At 35.6% G+C, this 15,174-nt stretch overlaps 2 protein-coding genes across 4 annotated transcripts; one reads left to right on the top strand and one right to left on the bottom strand.

Moving 5' to 3' along the window:
* On the top strand, positions 1-515 carry LOC114718030 (uncharacterized). The gene is made up of 2 exons (XM_028903283.1): positions 1-141; positions 318-515. Exons 1-2 carry the CDS (start codon positions 1-3, stop codon positions 513-515), a joined length of 339 nt encoding a protein of 112 aa, XP_028759116.1.
* Positions 516-3,528: 3,013 nt separating this feature from the next.
* LOC114718012 (ethylene-overproduction protein 1) lies at positions 3,529-9,460 on the bottom strand. Of its 3 annotated transcripts, none has more exons than XM_028903268.1 (6): positions 9,304-9,460; positions 6,941-9,176; positions 5,261-5,552; positions 4,857-5,166; positions 3,838-4,196; positions 3,529-3,626 (listed from the first exon to the last, which is right to left on the bottom strand). In XM_028903268.1, the coding sequence occupies exons 2-5, from the start codon at positions 8,902-8,904 to the stop codon at positions 3,958-3,960; spliced, it is 2,805 nt and encodes a 934-aa protein (XP_028759101.1). In that variant the 5' UTR covers positions 8,905-9,176; positions 9,304-9,460; the 3' UTR covers positions 3,529-3,626; positions 3,838-3,957. The 3 variants fall into 3 exon arrangements, with proteins under 3 accessions (XP_028759101.1, XP_028759106.1, XP_028759091.1); XM_028903273.1 differs by lacking the exon at positions 9,304-9,460 and having other exon boundaries at positions 6,941-8,872; positions 9,009-9,049; XM_028903258.1 differs by having other exon boundaries at positions 6,941-9,460.
* Positions 9,461-15,174: the final 5,714 nt, after the last annotated feature.

Below are 15,174 nucleotides of genomic sequence, written 5' to 3' on the forward strand. Positions count from 1 at the left end.
ATGTGGATTGCTTTCAACAAGAAGCTACGTACCAATGCTTGGAGAAGCAAGTGGTCTTCCACTTCTGTTGTTTGCCCGTTTTGTGACGCTGGCACAGAGGACGTTATGCATATTCTTAGAGACTGCCTTTATGCATCCGAGGTATTATTCCAGTTTTTTTGCACCTTGATTAACAGACCGGTTTGCTTTTAATATCAAAAGGAATTTAGGTAATGACTTGAATTGCATGTGGAACTTGATTGTGGCAGTAGCGATATGGAAGCTTTGGGATTGGAGGAATCGTAGTGTGTCTGAAAATGATTTTAGTAAGCCTATAGATCCTGCGTCTGTTTTCCTTCAAACATGGAGGAATTTTGCTCACCTTGGGATGGGTTAAGTTGAATGTGGATGGTGCCATGTGCGTCACCAATAAGAAGTCAGGCTGTGGGGGCGTTTTACATGATGATGCTGGTAAGTGGATTGCCGGTTTTACTCATTTTATTGGCTTCTGTAATGCTAATGAGGCTGAAAAGTGAGCAATTTTAAAGGGACTCATGCTTGCCTGGGATCTAATTGGATTTAGGAGGATTATACTTGAGTCTGATTCAAAGAACCTGGTGGATCTATTATCCCCTAAATCCATTAATAAGGGAGCAAGTTTAGACGTTGGGCAGCTTTTGAAGCTGATGAATTATTCCTGGGAAGTATCTTTACATCACATATCTCGTGAACAGAACAAGTTGGCCGAGGCTTTTAGCGAAGGATGGTCTTCAAGCTCTTCAATATTGGATTCTTGCCCGCTGTATTTGAGATCTTTGGTTACAAAAGAGTGTATGGGATCTGATTTCCCTGAGTTTTAATTTTTGTGCTTGGGCTTAGCCCTCTTTTATGCAGAAAAAGGAAATTAACCATCAACAAACCAATATCCCAATGGCAGTATTCAGCATGGTAATTGGTATGCTTTATGTTAGTGTAAGTATATATGGAGTTAAAAAATTATCCATACGTCACAAATAAGAAAATTAAACATAAATAAATCTCCTCATCATTGTTATTATGGCCAGGACTCTGCAATCGGCTAGATAAAATTATGAAATTCAGATTAGATAGATATCAATACACACACATAAATAAAGTTGCGTCGATCCACTGCCTTGGGAACTTGTTCTTAATGATCTTATGCCATTATTTTTAACGTTTTTGGATTTATCAATTAAAAATTGTTTGACATGAAACACCACTCATTCTTGGGAGAATTTGGCCTGCTAGGATTCCTAGAATTTGCCCTCACAAGGAAAGAGACAAGTAGAGAGAGACAAGCATCATATGATTAGTCTTAACAAATCATCCTTCCTTAAATTAACAACACGTGTAGTAGAATCAGCTCAAGTATCACTAAACAAGTCTTAATGTAAATCATGATTAATGCTTAATTAGGATATTTGCAGGAAAACTATATCGTTTTCTTCTTCTACACCCCATTTGTTTCCTTCATTTGATCCAAGAGTTAAGAGAGAGGAATATAATGCCAGAAAAAATGAATCACTGACTAAGTTTTGGTCTTAATTTAAGAGATATACACGCCCATGCGTTATGTTCTCATATTTGTCCCCTTTCATCATAGATATCAAAATAATAAAATAAAATCATAGCGTCAATGGGATAATCTTACACTCATAAGCTAGCTGAATTGGAACTCACATAAGGATAAACAATTCAAGTTATTCAGCATTTGTTTTTCTAAAATAGGCTTTGGGTTCAGGTTTTGCAAAGTTGAAAGAATATAATTTTGCTTTAGTGTGATCTAACCCAATTCAATCTGAGATAGTTTTAAGTCAATGTAATTTTTTGATACTAGTCAGTTTTTTTAACTGCTTGGTACTTGGTATACCTCACCACAAAGTAGAACCGTATATGATATCATTTTTCAGTTTTCACCAACCTATATTTAATTTTGTGATATGTGTGTGTGTGTGTGTGTGTGTGTCTATGGGTCAGCTAAAGAAAACGAACTCTGTTTGCAAATATTAATGAAGAGATCTATATCAGCAAACCACCAGAATCTTTAATGCTATTGTTTTTTCTAATGAATTCTTCAATATATAATCCATAACCAACATGCTAATGCATTCAAAACTCTGAATTTCATATTAGATTCATTCCAAATGCAATCAAATTGCGTTTCGCCTGTCTTTGACACTCCTTCCTTCGTCCACTTTTGTCAAAAGAAGTACAATATATTAAGTTAATATTATGTTAGGATTTAGGAAGATCTCATGCATTAGTGCTCATACGCAGATACTCCTCCGGTCCTTAATATAGGACCCAATTCTTGAGTTGATTTTGGTCCTAAATATAAGACACATTTATCATATTTATCAATTTTCTCTAAATTACTCCTATAGATACTCCCTCAACCATAATTAAGTAAAAGAGAGAAAGGGGGTATTAAGAAAGATAATTATGGTGTTTTAGGAAAAATGTGTCAATTTTCTTATAATTAACTAACTTACCTAACGTCCTTAATCTAATCAAATTAGTTAAATGGGTCTTATATTAAAGACCGGAGGAGTATAAAATAAGAGGGGAATATTACGAGAACTTTGTCTATTATATAAGGATCTTGCAGTGCAGGGCCTTATCCATAAGATAAGCACAAAAGTCAGACCAAACAACCAAAGCAGCATCAATCAATGTCTAATGTTTACGTTAAGATATTTAAGTTGCATGACAATATGAGGACTGTTTTTTAATCCAACACGTTGCAGATTGTGCCAAAAAGAGCTAATTTCATAGCTAGTAGTTTATCTGGAGACATCCACCAATTTTAATGTATCCCATTATCAAGGTAAAACAATTTTTTTTTATAAAAAAAAAAGGTAAAACAACATTTGCATTTCCTAACTCTAAGATATAATATGGTTAATTAGAGTTATGTGATTTACTTAGTTACAGTCAGGTACAGAAAGCAGCTAGTAAAATAAATACACACTCTTTTCATGTCTCTTACTACGGGGGTGTTTGGATAGAAACTAAACCATGATTTTAAAATTACTTTTATAGTATACGAAGTAAATATATGAAGGAGTTTGTCTTGGTTTATGGAAAAGTGTTTTTAAAAGTACTTTTTCATCTTGCCAAACACCCCCACAACTTTATATACATGATCATAATATTATTATCCCTACAGAATTTATGTGAAAAGAACCAAAATATCTGTTTACAGAACCAAAAATGAATTGAACGAAGTCTCTAGTGATATCTAATCATAAATAAACAAGTCCAAAAGGGCAAGTTGTTCTCTTATGCAGTGAAAAAGTACAAGAAATGGTCACAGCAAAATGTGAATTTCTCAGCCAGAAATATATTGGCAAAATATATAAATTCCAAATTCGTTAATTGGGGGGAAAAAAGGATCTTTATGTACATCACGTAACTGAACAGTGGATTACCATTCTTCCTAGCTTGGCGCAGTGAAGCCCAGAAGTAGCAATGTGTACAAGTTGAAAAATTAGCCGGCAAAACCATATATACAATCCAATGACGCGTATTTACAAGCTATCCTGCTCCTCTTCTCTACTTCATCTTCTATCTGAATCCAAATTACCTTTTAACGCCTCTCTTCTGCAATCTCAGCTTTCAAAAGGCTGGCCAAAAAGATATAGACCATAATGTTTCTAGAGACAAAATTCCTTAGATAATTAAGGACAAAACTTCAGCACAATCAAGCGTTTGCTATTAGAATCTCCAATGAAAATAAGTAGAAATTTTCTAAAACTCAACACTAAATGATTGGGCTTTTCAAAGAAGCTCTTCCATGGGTTATGTCTCATGAAAAACAACTGAAAAATATATTACCTCAGTCTTGTCCCGTAGATAAACAGCACCAATCATCACAGGGTCTTCCTGTAAGTACTAGAAGGCAAGAATAGGCTGCATGTCTGCCAGAGGTAACGCAAGGAGAAAAATCGCCATCACCTAATCGCCCAACTTTTGTTCATTAATTTGTCCCTTTGCTTTATCACGAAGCTCCATCATCTCAGCATTGCTGGGATCAAGACAAAGGGCAGCTTCACAGTCTCTGATGGTGGAAATAAAATCACTCATTGATTCATAAAATGCTGCTCGAAGATACAACAGTTGAACATCTGGCTTGAATCTAATGGCCCTTGTAAGCTCAGCTATTGCTTCGGCTTCTTTGTGATCATCCATCAAAGCTGGAATGCAAAATTTCCATGTCAAAAATTGAGCACTGTTGTATCATGGTGCTCATCACAAAGAAAATTCATCATGAATTGACGCCAAAACTCACTGTGGAAAGACCAAAGGCATACAATACAGGACTTCTAATAAGCAAGTAATTACACATGGATATGCTGAAACTCAGAAGATCTTTTCTCTCTCAATTAAAAAGATAATCTCCATTAGTAAGATAGCCTAGCTTAGATTTCCCCTGACAGAAAGATTTGACATGAAGCTTCAGCTTCCTTGTGATTACCCTTTAACTAGCACCGGCAGACATAGTTCCACGTCAAGACTCGAGAAGTTTGGAGCTCTAATTGTTGTCACAAACAACTAGTATTTCTGCGTTAACCACACTGGCACCGTTTATGGAAAGAATGAAAGCATGGAAAGCAAAAATGCATATCTAATAGTTACGTCAACATACATGGATAAAACTAAACCAGAAAATAAGTCATATCACTATACTTCAATATGGTCACAGAAGAGGCAACCTTGCAACAACAACGGGTGAAATGATCAAATAACTTCCAACCACAACCAAATTTCTGTCCCTCCCTCTCCACTCAAGAATTTACACGCCCTACCCCTCAAAGGAGGATGAGGAGGAGCAGAACAAGTTGTTGGGAATTTACCTGCTGCCCTGTATTTGTATGGATATGTCCTTAGAGGATCCAACTCTGTTGCCATACTAAGATCACTCTCAGCCCTGTCACGTTCACAATATTCTGAACGTTTCTCATAAGCTGATGCATTATTCTGAGCCTTTTCTATAAGTTTTGTCATCTCATCATATGCATCTTTACGTTGATTTTTTAGATGATACACACGTGCTAGCCCCTGATGTGCTCGTGTATGCTTGATGTTGAGCGCATTCATATAGCAGTCAGCAGCATTGTCCAGCTTATCACAATCTACGTAGATACTTCCTAGATTATTTAGTGCCTATAAAGTAAAGGAGTGCCAAAAAACATATACCATGGGTTAGCATTGAGAAGAAGCTAACTTTGTATGAATTTGAAACCATATGTACACTCACTTGTCCTTTCCGAAGACCATCTGAAGGGCAACTAAGCGCTTCCTCTAAAAGATGAATAACGTACTTTGCAGTCTCGGCATCAAGACTTGAGTCTGCTAAGGCATATGCCTTGAGAAAGAAAGCCTCAAATGATCTCTGGATGGAAATAGACTCCTCAGCCTTTGCCAAAGCTTCTTCCCGCAGACCAGTGTCATACAATATCCACCCTTCATAGACGAGCCTTTCATGCTCAGAATTAGAATAATTTCTAGCCAGCCGCAGGCTACGCATAGCTGCCTTTGGACAGTTTAACCTGCAAGGCTCAGAAACATCAACATCCACAATTAGCCGGATCCTTCATTACAAACATCATATTACCACAGGAGAACCAGATCCCATGTGGGAAGCAAGCACTTTAATTGGGGGGGGGGGGGGGAAGCAAATCAAATTGTTCATAGCCAAAACCCCTACGCAGTAAGAAAGGATTTGTGCGTTGTAAATGACAAATTCATCTAATACTCGTTCTAAGGAGATACCGCCTATATATCCAACATACCTACAAGGCCATGATAATAACATAGTGAATGGCCTGGACTAGAACAAGGACCAACATAAAAAAGATCAAGGTAGTACATCATGTCCAACTTTTCAATTGTTACACCTTTTAAAGGTCTCCCAGTTTTTAAGTTACTTTAGGGGAAGATGCATCATTAAAATATTCATTCGTGAACAGCACTTACTGAAGTAACTTCTTAAACAATTATCTTCAACCAACATAATAAGAGAAGGAAGACAGGAGAACTCAATATGTGCAAAGAAGTTGCGTTCACTGACGTATAAATGCAGCAATTAAATGCTCCAAGCTTCAAGTTACTTTCTCAGATTTGCTTTATTAGATAGTCAAAAAACCATACCTAGACTGTTTCTGTTACAATCCAATATTGAGAAAGATTCTATATGAGGGCAGAGAAGAAGAGCAGTATAGCACAGATAGAGAAGGGTAGAGAGAGACTGAACAGAATGATTCGAGTATCCATACCTGATACACGTAACCCTTGCCTTATAAACTAAACAAAATTCAGTTGTAAGGAAACAAACAGGAAATACTCCTAATGAAATAGCAATTACTAAAGATTTCTTCACTCTGTTCCAGTTGACTATAACCAACGAATAGTGAGCTACATCTTCAATGGACCACTTTTATTATCAACCAACTATTAGTAAACTAAAAGATCAATTAAGTAATTTTTTGTCATATTTTTCTATCAACTGGACAACTGTTTTTGGGCTTATGCCCCTTAGTTCACCCAAAAAAAAAAATCAACACAAGGAATAGTCAGCTTGAGCCTTTGTCCATACTTCAAGCCCGACCTTCAGGGAATAAGTGCTTCTTGACAGCTGTGATAGATGGACATTTCCACTAAATGCAAAATTGTGACAGTAAGCTGATTCTATTAAGCAGCAAACAAAGCCATGAATACAATACAAAGATGATCAGATAAAAATGAAAACTGGCTTAAGATTCAAACATGTCAAGCCAAATTTCGATAAAACTCATTCCAACTGATGAAGAGAAAGCTAAAAGCAATTTACAGAGGATATTTGTACGGAAGAAATTTAATAAGACACATAAGAAAAGAGATCAAGACAGAACGCTTCATAGTCAAGCTATAATTGAATTAATTTAAAGGTTTCACTTACCTTAACAGGAGGAGAGATTGTCGAAACCGCAAAAGACTTTTTCCTGGGTCATTTTCTAACATATGGTGTACAACAGCCAGAGAGCCAATATCATCAACAGAGGACCATCTGTCATACAATTGGATCCAGCATTCAGCCTGATTCCACTGCTGAACTGCAGGACGAAGGAGTTCTGTCAAGTCGTCAGCAGGCATCCGTCCAAAGAACATCATGTAGTTAGGATCCAGCGTCACAAGTGCCTGCACATCTCTTAAGGCTCCTTCATAATCCTTCATAGCAATCAAAAACCAAGCTCTCAATTCAAGGCAATCAGGAGAAACCTTAAAACTGATTATCTTGTTAACTTCTGAAATGGCAGCTTCAATCTTGTTCTCCTCCAGCAAAGAAACAGCTCGATATTTGTATGGAAAAGAAAGAGTTGGATCTAATTCAGTCGCAGAGAGCAAGTCCATCAATTTTTCCCTCCCAATACAATACAAAGACCTTTCTTGATACATCCAGCCAACAGGTTTACAATCAGAGATAAGGGAATTCATCATCTTAAATGCTGTATATTTGTGACCGCGCTTATACTTTCCCCTTGCAGCACCCACTAAAGAATAAATATGTCCTGCCCCAGCTGCTGCCTCAAACCAACACTGCGCATCTTTGTACTCTTCTCTCTCAAGCATAACAACACCTAATTGGTGAAATGCAAGTTGTTTTTGCCATCCTTCTTCAGCACACTCTCCTAATCTCTCCAAGAGCATCACAGTTGTGTTAGATTTCATCTCTTCCTCCATCGCAATCTGACTTAAAAAATAATATAACAAAAAGGATGCATGACCTGTCATAGCTAGTCTATCCCTACCCTCTGGACAACAAAATATTCTCACGACATTTGGACTATGCATCGAACTTGGCAGCTCTCTCAACAACACCTGCAAGCAAGCTGCCACTAGAATATGCGCCGTCTCCTCCAATCCATATTCAATCAACAACATGGCATCCTCCATGTCACAAACTAGAGATGCCAAATGAACATCGCAAGCAGACTTCATCTCCTCGCAACAAAATTTGTTCGCAAATGATAGAAGATCCAGAACAATATGCGGAGGAAATTGACTCAATCTTTTTGTTCTGCTATATATCTCAGCAGCCGTCATTGTCTCGACAGAAATCCCATTCTGCGAGAAATTTATCTTCTCTCTTCTTGTCTCCATGAAACCACCATACAGCATTGTTTTGAAGGGCCTCGAGAGGGAAGAGATATTGTATCGTCTACACCTAATTTCAGCGTCCCCAATGATAAATGACATATCGCCATCTTGGTCATCTTCCTCGGAAGTTGAGCATTCCTCATCGTCCATCATGGTTATGTCATCAGCGTCCTCTCGAGGATTACGATAACACATACAAGGTTCATATACCGATTCTGGGTCATAGCCAGCTACTAAATTCGCCACAGGACATTCAATATATCGTCCACAACAATACATCGACGATGATCCAATAAGTTCGTCCTCCCTCCTCTCATATCTTAACCAAGAAGCAAGGACAACCTTCGAATGCACATCAATTGCATGTTGTCTGGCCGACCGGAGGCTCTGCCGAATCAACTTCGGATCCGATAAGCCACGAAATAGTGCACATTGCTCCAAATACAAATGGGACTTCTCCAAATCGGGGCAACTCTCAATTCTACGATAAATATCCGCAAGCGTTTCGACAAAATCAACGGGCTTGATAGAGGGTTCAATCTGGGGTTCTACCTGATCAGCCTTGGGCAGGCCATACGGAAGAAGATTATCAGCAACAAAGTCGATTGCTTTCGCGTCTGGAATTTGCGATTTCCGAATGGATTTGCTCCGCGTGCATTGGGTTCTGATCTGATCTTGGTATGGGTTGAAAGGATAGACTTGATTACTCCTACACCCATCCATGATCTTCAAACTACGCATTGTGGCAAATATATTATGCTGCATCTCTCGTATTCTCGTGTTCAAGAATAAGTCAACGGTCCAACACTGAACAAAATTAAAAATCTACAATTGACACATTCAGAAAAAATGTCAAAAAGTAAATTTACCTAAGGATTTTAAATTGGCCGTGCAAACACCGTTGGTTTAATAAGATGATCAGAGAAAAGCTGGTGAAAACTCGACGGTGATGCAGGCAAATTGAAATTTATCAGATGATGTCCCTGCGAGAGGTTTGGTTACTCTGGTAATGCCAGGTTTCCCTCTTTTTCTCGCCCCTGAGAAAATGGAGAGAAAGAGGAAAAACAAAAATGGTGAGTGGAATTTGACCAAATTAGACGTTGAGGTGGAGAATTGAAGATGGGTATGGCCATTTCAACGGCCATTCTTGTTGCCTGGGACAACCTGTAAAATCTTGCAGCTTGATATCTAAATATATGAAATTTTCCATTTTGTATGATGGGTTTTGCTATTTCTAAAGCGTCACAATATTGGAGCCTCTAGTGTCTTCCATCTCTGGAAATGGAACTCAGTTTTACTGAGAGGAAGATATGCAAGAGAGTTCGCAGCGTTCTCTCTCTACAGCTTGCAGAGCCCTTAACCCCCGCGCTATTTGAAGAGGAGGCGGATGTTCCTATGTGTGCATGATACAGAATTCATTACTTGAAGATGAAGTTACCAAAGCAGAATACTATAAAAAATTTGTAGACTAAAATTTACATAAAAGACTATAATTATACTTCTCCGTTCCTTAATATAAGACTCATTTAATTAATTTGATTAGATTAAGGAAGTTAGGTAAGTTAGTTAATTATAAAAAATATGACACATTTTTCCTAAAACACCATAATCATCTTTTTAATACCTTCACTCCCTCTTTTATTTGGTTATGGTAGGAGAGTATCTATAGGGGTAATTTAGATAAAATTGATAAATATGAGAAATAGGTCTTATATTTAGGACCAAAACCAACTCAACAATTGGATTCTATATTAAGGAGCGAAGGAGTATTATAATTCTTTTAAGGAATAAAAACGGACTAATACTCTCTGGACAAAAAAAGGGGATTGGTACTCTAAAATACAAAGAAAGAGTAAATTATAATAACATCCCCTTTATTTATCTCAATTATGAACAATATTTTTTTATCTTCAAAATTTTCAGAAACTTCCCCTCAAATCAAAGTTACATAACACACCTTGTTCTATATTTTTAAAATTTTATTTCCAATCCTGTAATGATTAATTCACCATTCAAACATATCCTTTGGACCAAAATATCCCTATTAATAATGAATGTTGCTTATGTGAGAAAAAAAACTTTGGCTAAATCACTATTCTATAGCGTTGGCCAAAAAAAATTATTATTGTTGTTGTTGTTCTTATTATTATTATTATTATTAAAGCGGAATTTTTTCATCCAAAAACTTCAAACCTCGCAGCCGAAACCTTAAATCCATCCAATTATATATTAAACGAATGACATATATAACAATTTATGATTAGAAGGTCAATCAAAGCAATACTTTGTAGTAATCGCTATATAACAAAACCTTAACCCTAACAGAAAAATTGTGTATAACAATTATAACTAACAAAATCAGTAAAAAAAGTCTCTGTTCAAAAACTTTTATTGGTTAAAATGACCTAATTTCAAGCATTTGTATAACTTTTTGTATAGAAATAATGTTATAGGGTGTTTATACTTCCTGTTTATAAAAATATATCAAATTCTTATAGTCAACAAATTTTTTAAATAGAGATCCCCCCTGCTTTTTTTAATTATAAATCATCCACTCATTACGAAGAGTAACACATTCTAAAAAAGACATTATATAATGAATCTAATGATAGTAGATAGGAGGAATCAATAATTTGCCTATTGGGTAAGGCGTTTGAGGGGTTACAAAGTAACTTATAGTGTGATAAGTAAGTTTGTAAATTTAGAAGATTTTTGTGATAGTTTTTGGCCAATCTAATTTATGGGTCAAAAGCTTTTTTTTTTTTTTTTAAGTACGATTATAAAAGCACTTAAAATTTACTTATGACTTATATAAAAATAGCTTTTTAGAATTAAAATATATTTTTGCCCTTATTTTTATATTGTTTTTATGCTTCTTTTTATATGTTCCTTATGCTTCCTAATCAGTTTTTAGTTATTTATTTTTAATATTCTTTTAAGTGAAAATAATTTTAACAGTTTTTATAATATTTTAAATTTTAATATTTTTTAATTTTATTTTTATATAAATTATGCAGAGTATATCGTCCAATTAATTATGTAATACTTTTCCGGTTCTTAATATAGGACCTAATTGTTAAGTTAATTTTGGTTCTAAATATAAAACTTGTTTCTTATATTTATCAATTTTTTCTAGATTACCTCTATGAATACTCCCTCAACCATAATCAAGCAAGGAAAGGAGGATATTAAGAAAGATTATTATGGTATTTTAGAAAAAACATGTCATATTTTTTATAATTAACTAACTTAGTTAACTTCTTTAATCTAATCAAACTAGTTAAATAGGTCTTGTATTAAAGATTGGAGGAGTATTATTTGGTTCAAAAATTTTCACATTACTATAATTTCTAATCTAAATATATTTTATTCATTAAATATAATTTCTTCCTATTATAATAATTTAAAATTATTATATTCTGTAAATTCATATTTTTAATCAGTTTTTATTATTTAATAAAAGTCATGCCCAATTTGGTTATTCTATAAAATAAACTTACTTATACATAGAGCCGGGAAAACGGGCCGAGCCCATCGGGCCGGCCCGTTTAGGCCCTGAAATTACGAGGGCCGGACTTGATATTTTTCTCTTAAAATGAGAAACAAGCCCTGGAGGGTTGGCCCTGGAGGGCCGAGGGCTTAAAAGGGCCAGCCCTGGAGGGCCGCGGGCCGGCCCTTTTAAGCCCTTTTATAATTTTTTTTAAATTTTTTTATATAATATTAATGTTATTAATTTTTTATATTGTTAATAATATTTCAAATATTTAGTTATTATTATCATTTTAAAATTAAATTTAGTTTTAGACAATAATTTATCCAATTAAATTTTTAAAAAATCGGTTAATTTGGACTTTAATAATGATTTGATTTATATTATATGCGTTGATATTTTTAAACTATATATATATTTGATAATAGAATATTTTTATACTTATATAACTTGTGATTCTATAATTTGAATTAGAAATTCATGAGTTTCAACAACAATGTTTCTCACATTAAAGTAAAATAATAGTTAGATTGCAAAATTCAAAAATAAAATTCTTATAAAGAAGAAAAACTTGATATTTTTGTTACGAAAGAAAAGCATACTTATGAAGAAAAGTAATTAATTATAGTGATGATGAAGTTTCAAAAGATTAATGATAGTGTTTATTTATTGCACAATTGCATTATAGATAAAACTTTTAGATGTTGTTATCTTGTTAATGAATGTTTTAGATGTTCTTAGATGTTGATGAATATTTATATATGATGATATTTTATATTTGTGACTTAATTTTATTTATATTTATGTCTTTTATTAATAATTTCATTGGTTTATTTTTATATTTTTATAAAAAAATTTGATAAATATAAAAAAATAGTATTTTTCCTTAAATAGGCCAAAAGCCCGCGGGTCGGCCCTGGCCTTGTAGCTTAAGGGCCGGGCTTAGCAAATTGGGGTATTTTTAAAATTTCAGCCCTGGAGGGCCGGCCCTTTTAAGCCCGCCAGCCCTAAAGGGCCGGCCCTGATTCTCGGCTCTACTTATACAATCATAATCCAAACAATTTTTTTACTTTTAAACTAACTTTTATAAAAGTCAATGTAAACATAAATTGCATTATTTAATCTAACTTTTTTAAAAATCAGCAATAATATTTCCTTGTACATTGTACATTGAAATGTCATGATTGAAATGTGAATAATAATACACAGAATATTAAGGAAAAAGAAATTTAATATTTATGCCCATGAAATTTAGCATTCTAAAATCATGTTCCATGCGTATAGATATTCGCTCTCTCTGTTTTTTTTTTTTTCTATACAGCACTGAATATTTTATGCATGATTTTTAAATTCTTGGTGTATGACTATTAAACGATATAAATTATTTGTTTCATTCACATTTAGGATGTTACATTTTTTTTAATTCTTAAGAAAAAAAATTGGTCATAATTTTATAATTACTTAATTATTTAGTTATGAAATCTAACGTCCTTTTCACATTTCACTATGCATATAATTTTGTAGGAATCCATATAATTTTATAATTCTATGCATATAATTTTATAATTACTTAATTATTTAGTTATGAAATCTTAATATGCATATAATTAAGTAATTACTGCCCTTACAGTGGTTAGAATGGAACTTGAATAATACAGCCCATGTGTATGGCTTCAGATGGAATTTGTGGTTTGCTTTTCTTGCCCGATCCTTATGGCTAGCACGAAATGCTCATATTTTCAACGGAGCGTCAAGCAGATGTACTGATATTATTGCACGCACACGGGCATGCATTTCATGGGGCGTCTTTCCCCTCCACCAGCTGGGGACAAGCTCCCTACCTCCAATTCACTGGTCTCCTCCCCCTCAGGGTGTCGTTAAATTTAATGTTGATGGCTCCTTTAACGGCAATACTGGTATTTGCGCTTGTGGTGGGATCCTTAGAAACCATGAAGGGAAGTTTATCCGAGGCTTCATGTACAACATCAGAGTAGAAAGTGCGTTTACTGCGGAATCATGGGGCGCGTTATGGGCCTTAAAACTGGCTTGGGACTGGAATTTCAGAGATCTAATTATTGAAAAAGTGACTGCTGCGAGGTCATATCGGCAGTTCGAGCTGAGACTCCTATCGAGCACCACGATTATGCTGTGCTGACAGAGATCCGTGGTTTGTTACTGTGAAGCTGGAAAGTGGAGCTCGTTCTATGTGACAGGAAGGCCAACGCAGCTGCTGATGCTATTGCTAAGGAGGCCGGAACCTTGATGCATGATTTGATGATTCTGCAGAGTCCGCCAGATGGTGCTCGTCATTTGATCCAGGAGGATGACACGAACTTAGCTTCCTTTTTGAGTTGTAATGGGTAGTTTGCTGTAGCTTTTCCTTTCCCAATCGAAAAAAGAAATCTAACGTCCTTTTCACAATTATTAAGAATTGTACTGTCCAGTCCCCTATGGTTACTTCAGGGTGGGTGGTTAGCATTGACTGGCTTGACTTGGGAAGCTTCGTACTCGCCTTTTGCTCAGTATGAGTGTTCAGTGATTGGTTGGTTTTGGGAATAAATTAAATTTTTGTTTTATTAAAATAGCATGATAATTACCAATCTACCCATGGTAAACAAATCGTGCGGCCCCACATCGAGCTATGGTTCCTCACGCTCCACTTCACTTGACTCCGGTCTTGTACTTCTCTCTGTTCAATTTTGCCCCTCAGCTCTGCAGCGAACAGCCATGAAGGATCGCTTCCTCTCTCAAGTCTCAACTCCATGCTTAACATTTCATACCACTCTCCCACATTTTTGGATCGCTGCCAGTCAGCAGTTACATTCTTCATGAGACAGCTCGTAGTCGTACCGGTGAGTTTCTCGAGCAGAGCTTCAAATTTTCTCTCTGGCTCGTACAGTATTTGTATATGTCTTTCTTCTCTGTTTGGTGAAAGGTTTTACAGAGACTATATCAGTAAGGAAAACGTTACAGATTATAGGGCTAATTTGGCCCCAGAACACTAGCCAACTGTCAATTAACACACTAGTGGCGTGGTAAACACGAATTCAAAAATAAAGAGACGGAATGTTGAGTATAACTTAAGGAAAACTCCCAAACTTCTTGACAAAAGCACACTTTTTAACACTGAACCGACACGCAGGAGGGCTACTTGACCCCACGCGCTCGTCAATGGAAAGACTCGAGCTTTCCCCTTTTAGTACTCTATAAATATAACTCTTTCCTTGTATTAACAGTATGTGTTACTGCCTCTTCTTACGTTGTCATTTGCCAAAAAGAGAAAAGATCATACACTAGCTAGTTCTCCGTCCAGAATGAAGAAGAACGCTAGTTTTGGAAGACACTTATCGGACTGGCTCCGAAATGGGCTGGTTCTCTCCAAGACTCTGCCCTTCATCCTTGGTAACATTGGCTTCTATGTCTTACGTCAACATGTTCTTGTATTAGCTGTATTTTCTATCAGAATGAACTCTCTTTGGAGTGATTCAGCAATGACTACCAACGCAATTATTCCTCCAATTATATTTGTATTAATTCAGGTTTAA

This window comes from Neltuma alba, unplaced genomic scaffold (genome assembly GCF_004799145.2).
Source record: "Neltuma alba isolate B1F8T4 unplaced genomic scaffold, ASM479914v2 tig00002161_pilon, whole genome shotgun sequence".
Lineage (NCBI taxonomy): Eukaryota > Viridiplantae > Streptophyta > Magnoliopsida > Fabales > Fabaceae > Neltuma > Neltuma alba.

Excerpts from the sequence above, each read along its gene's own strand:
- LOC114718030 (XM_028903283.1), top strand. The coding sequence starts at position 1 with ATGTGGATTGCTTTCAACAAGAAGCTACGTACCAATGCTTGGAGAAGC. Across the intron at positions 142-317 it reads ACTGCCTTTATGCATCCGAG|ATCCTGCGTCTGTTTTCCTT; the intron begins GTATTATTCCAG and ends GTAAGCCTATAG.
- LOC114718012 (XM_028903268.1), bottom strand. The coding sequence starts at position 8,904 with ATGCAGCATAATATATTTGCCACAATGCGTAGTTTGAAGATCATGGAT. Across the intron at positions 5,553-6,940 it reads CAATCTCTCCTCCTGTTAAG|GTTAAACTGTCCAAAGGCAG; the intron begins GTAAGTGAAACC and ends TGAGCCTTGCAG. Across the intron at positions 4,197-4,856 it reads ATACAAATACAGGGCAGCAG|CTTTGATGGATGATCACAAA; the intron begins GTAAATTCCCAA and ends TTTGCATTCCAG.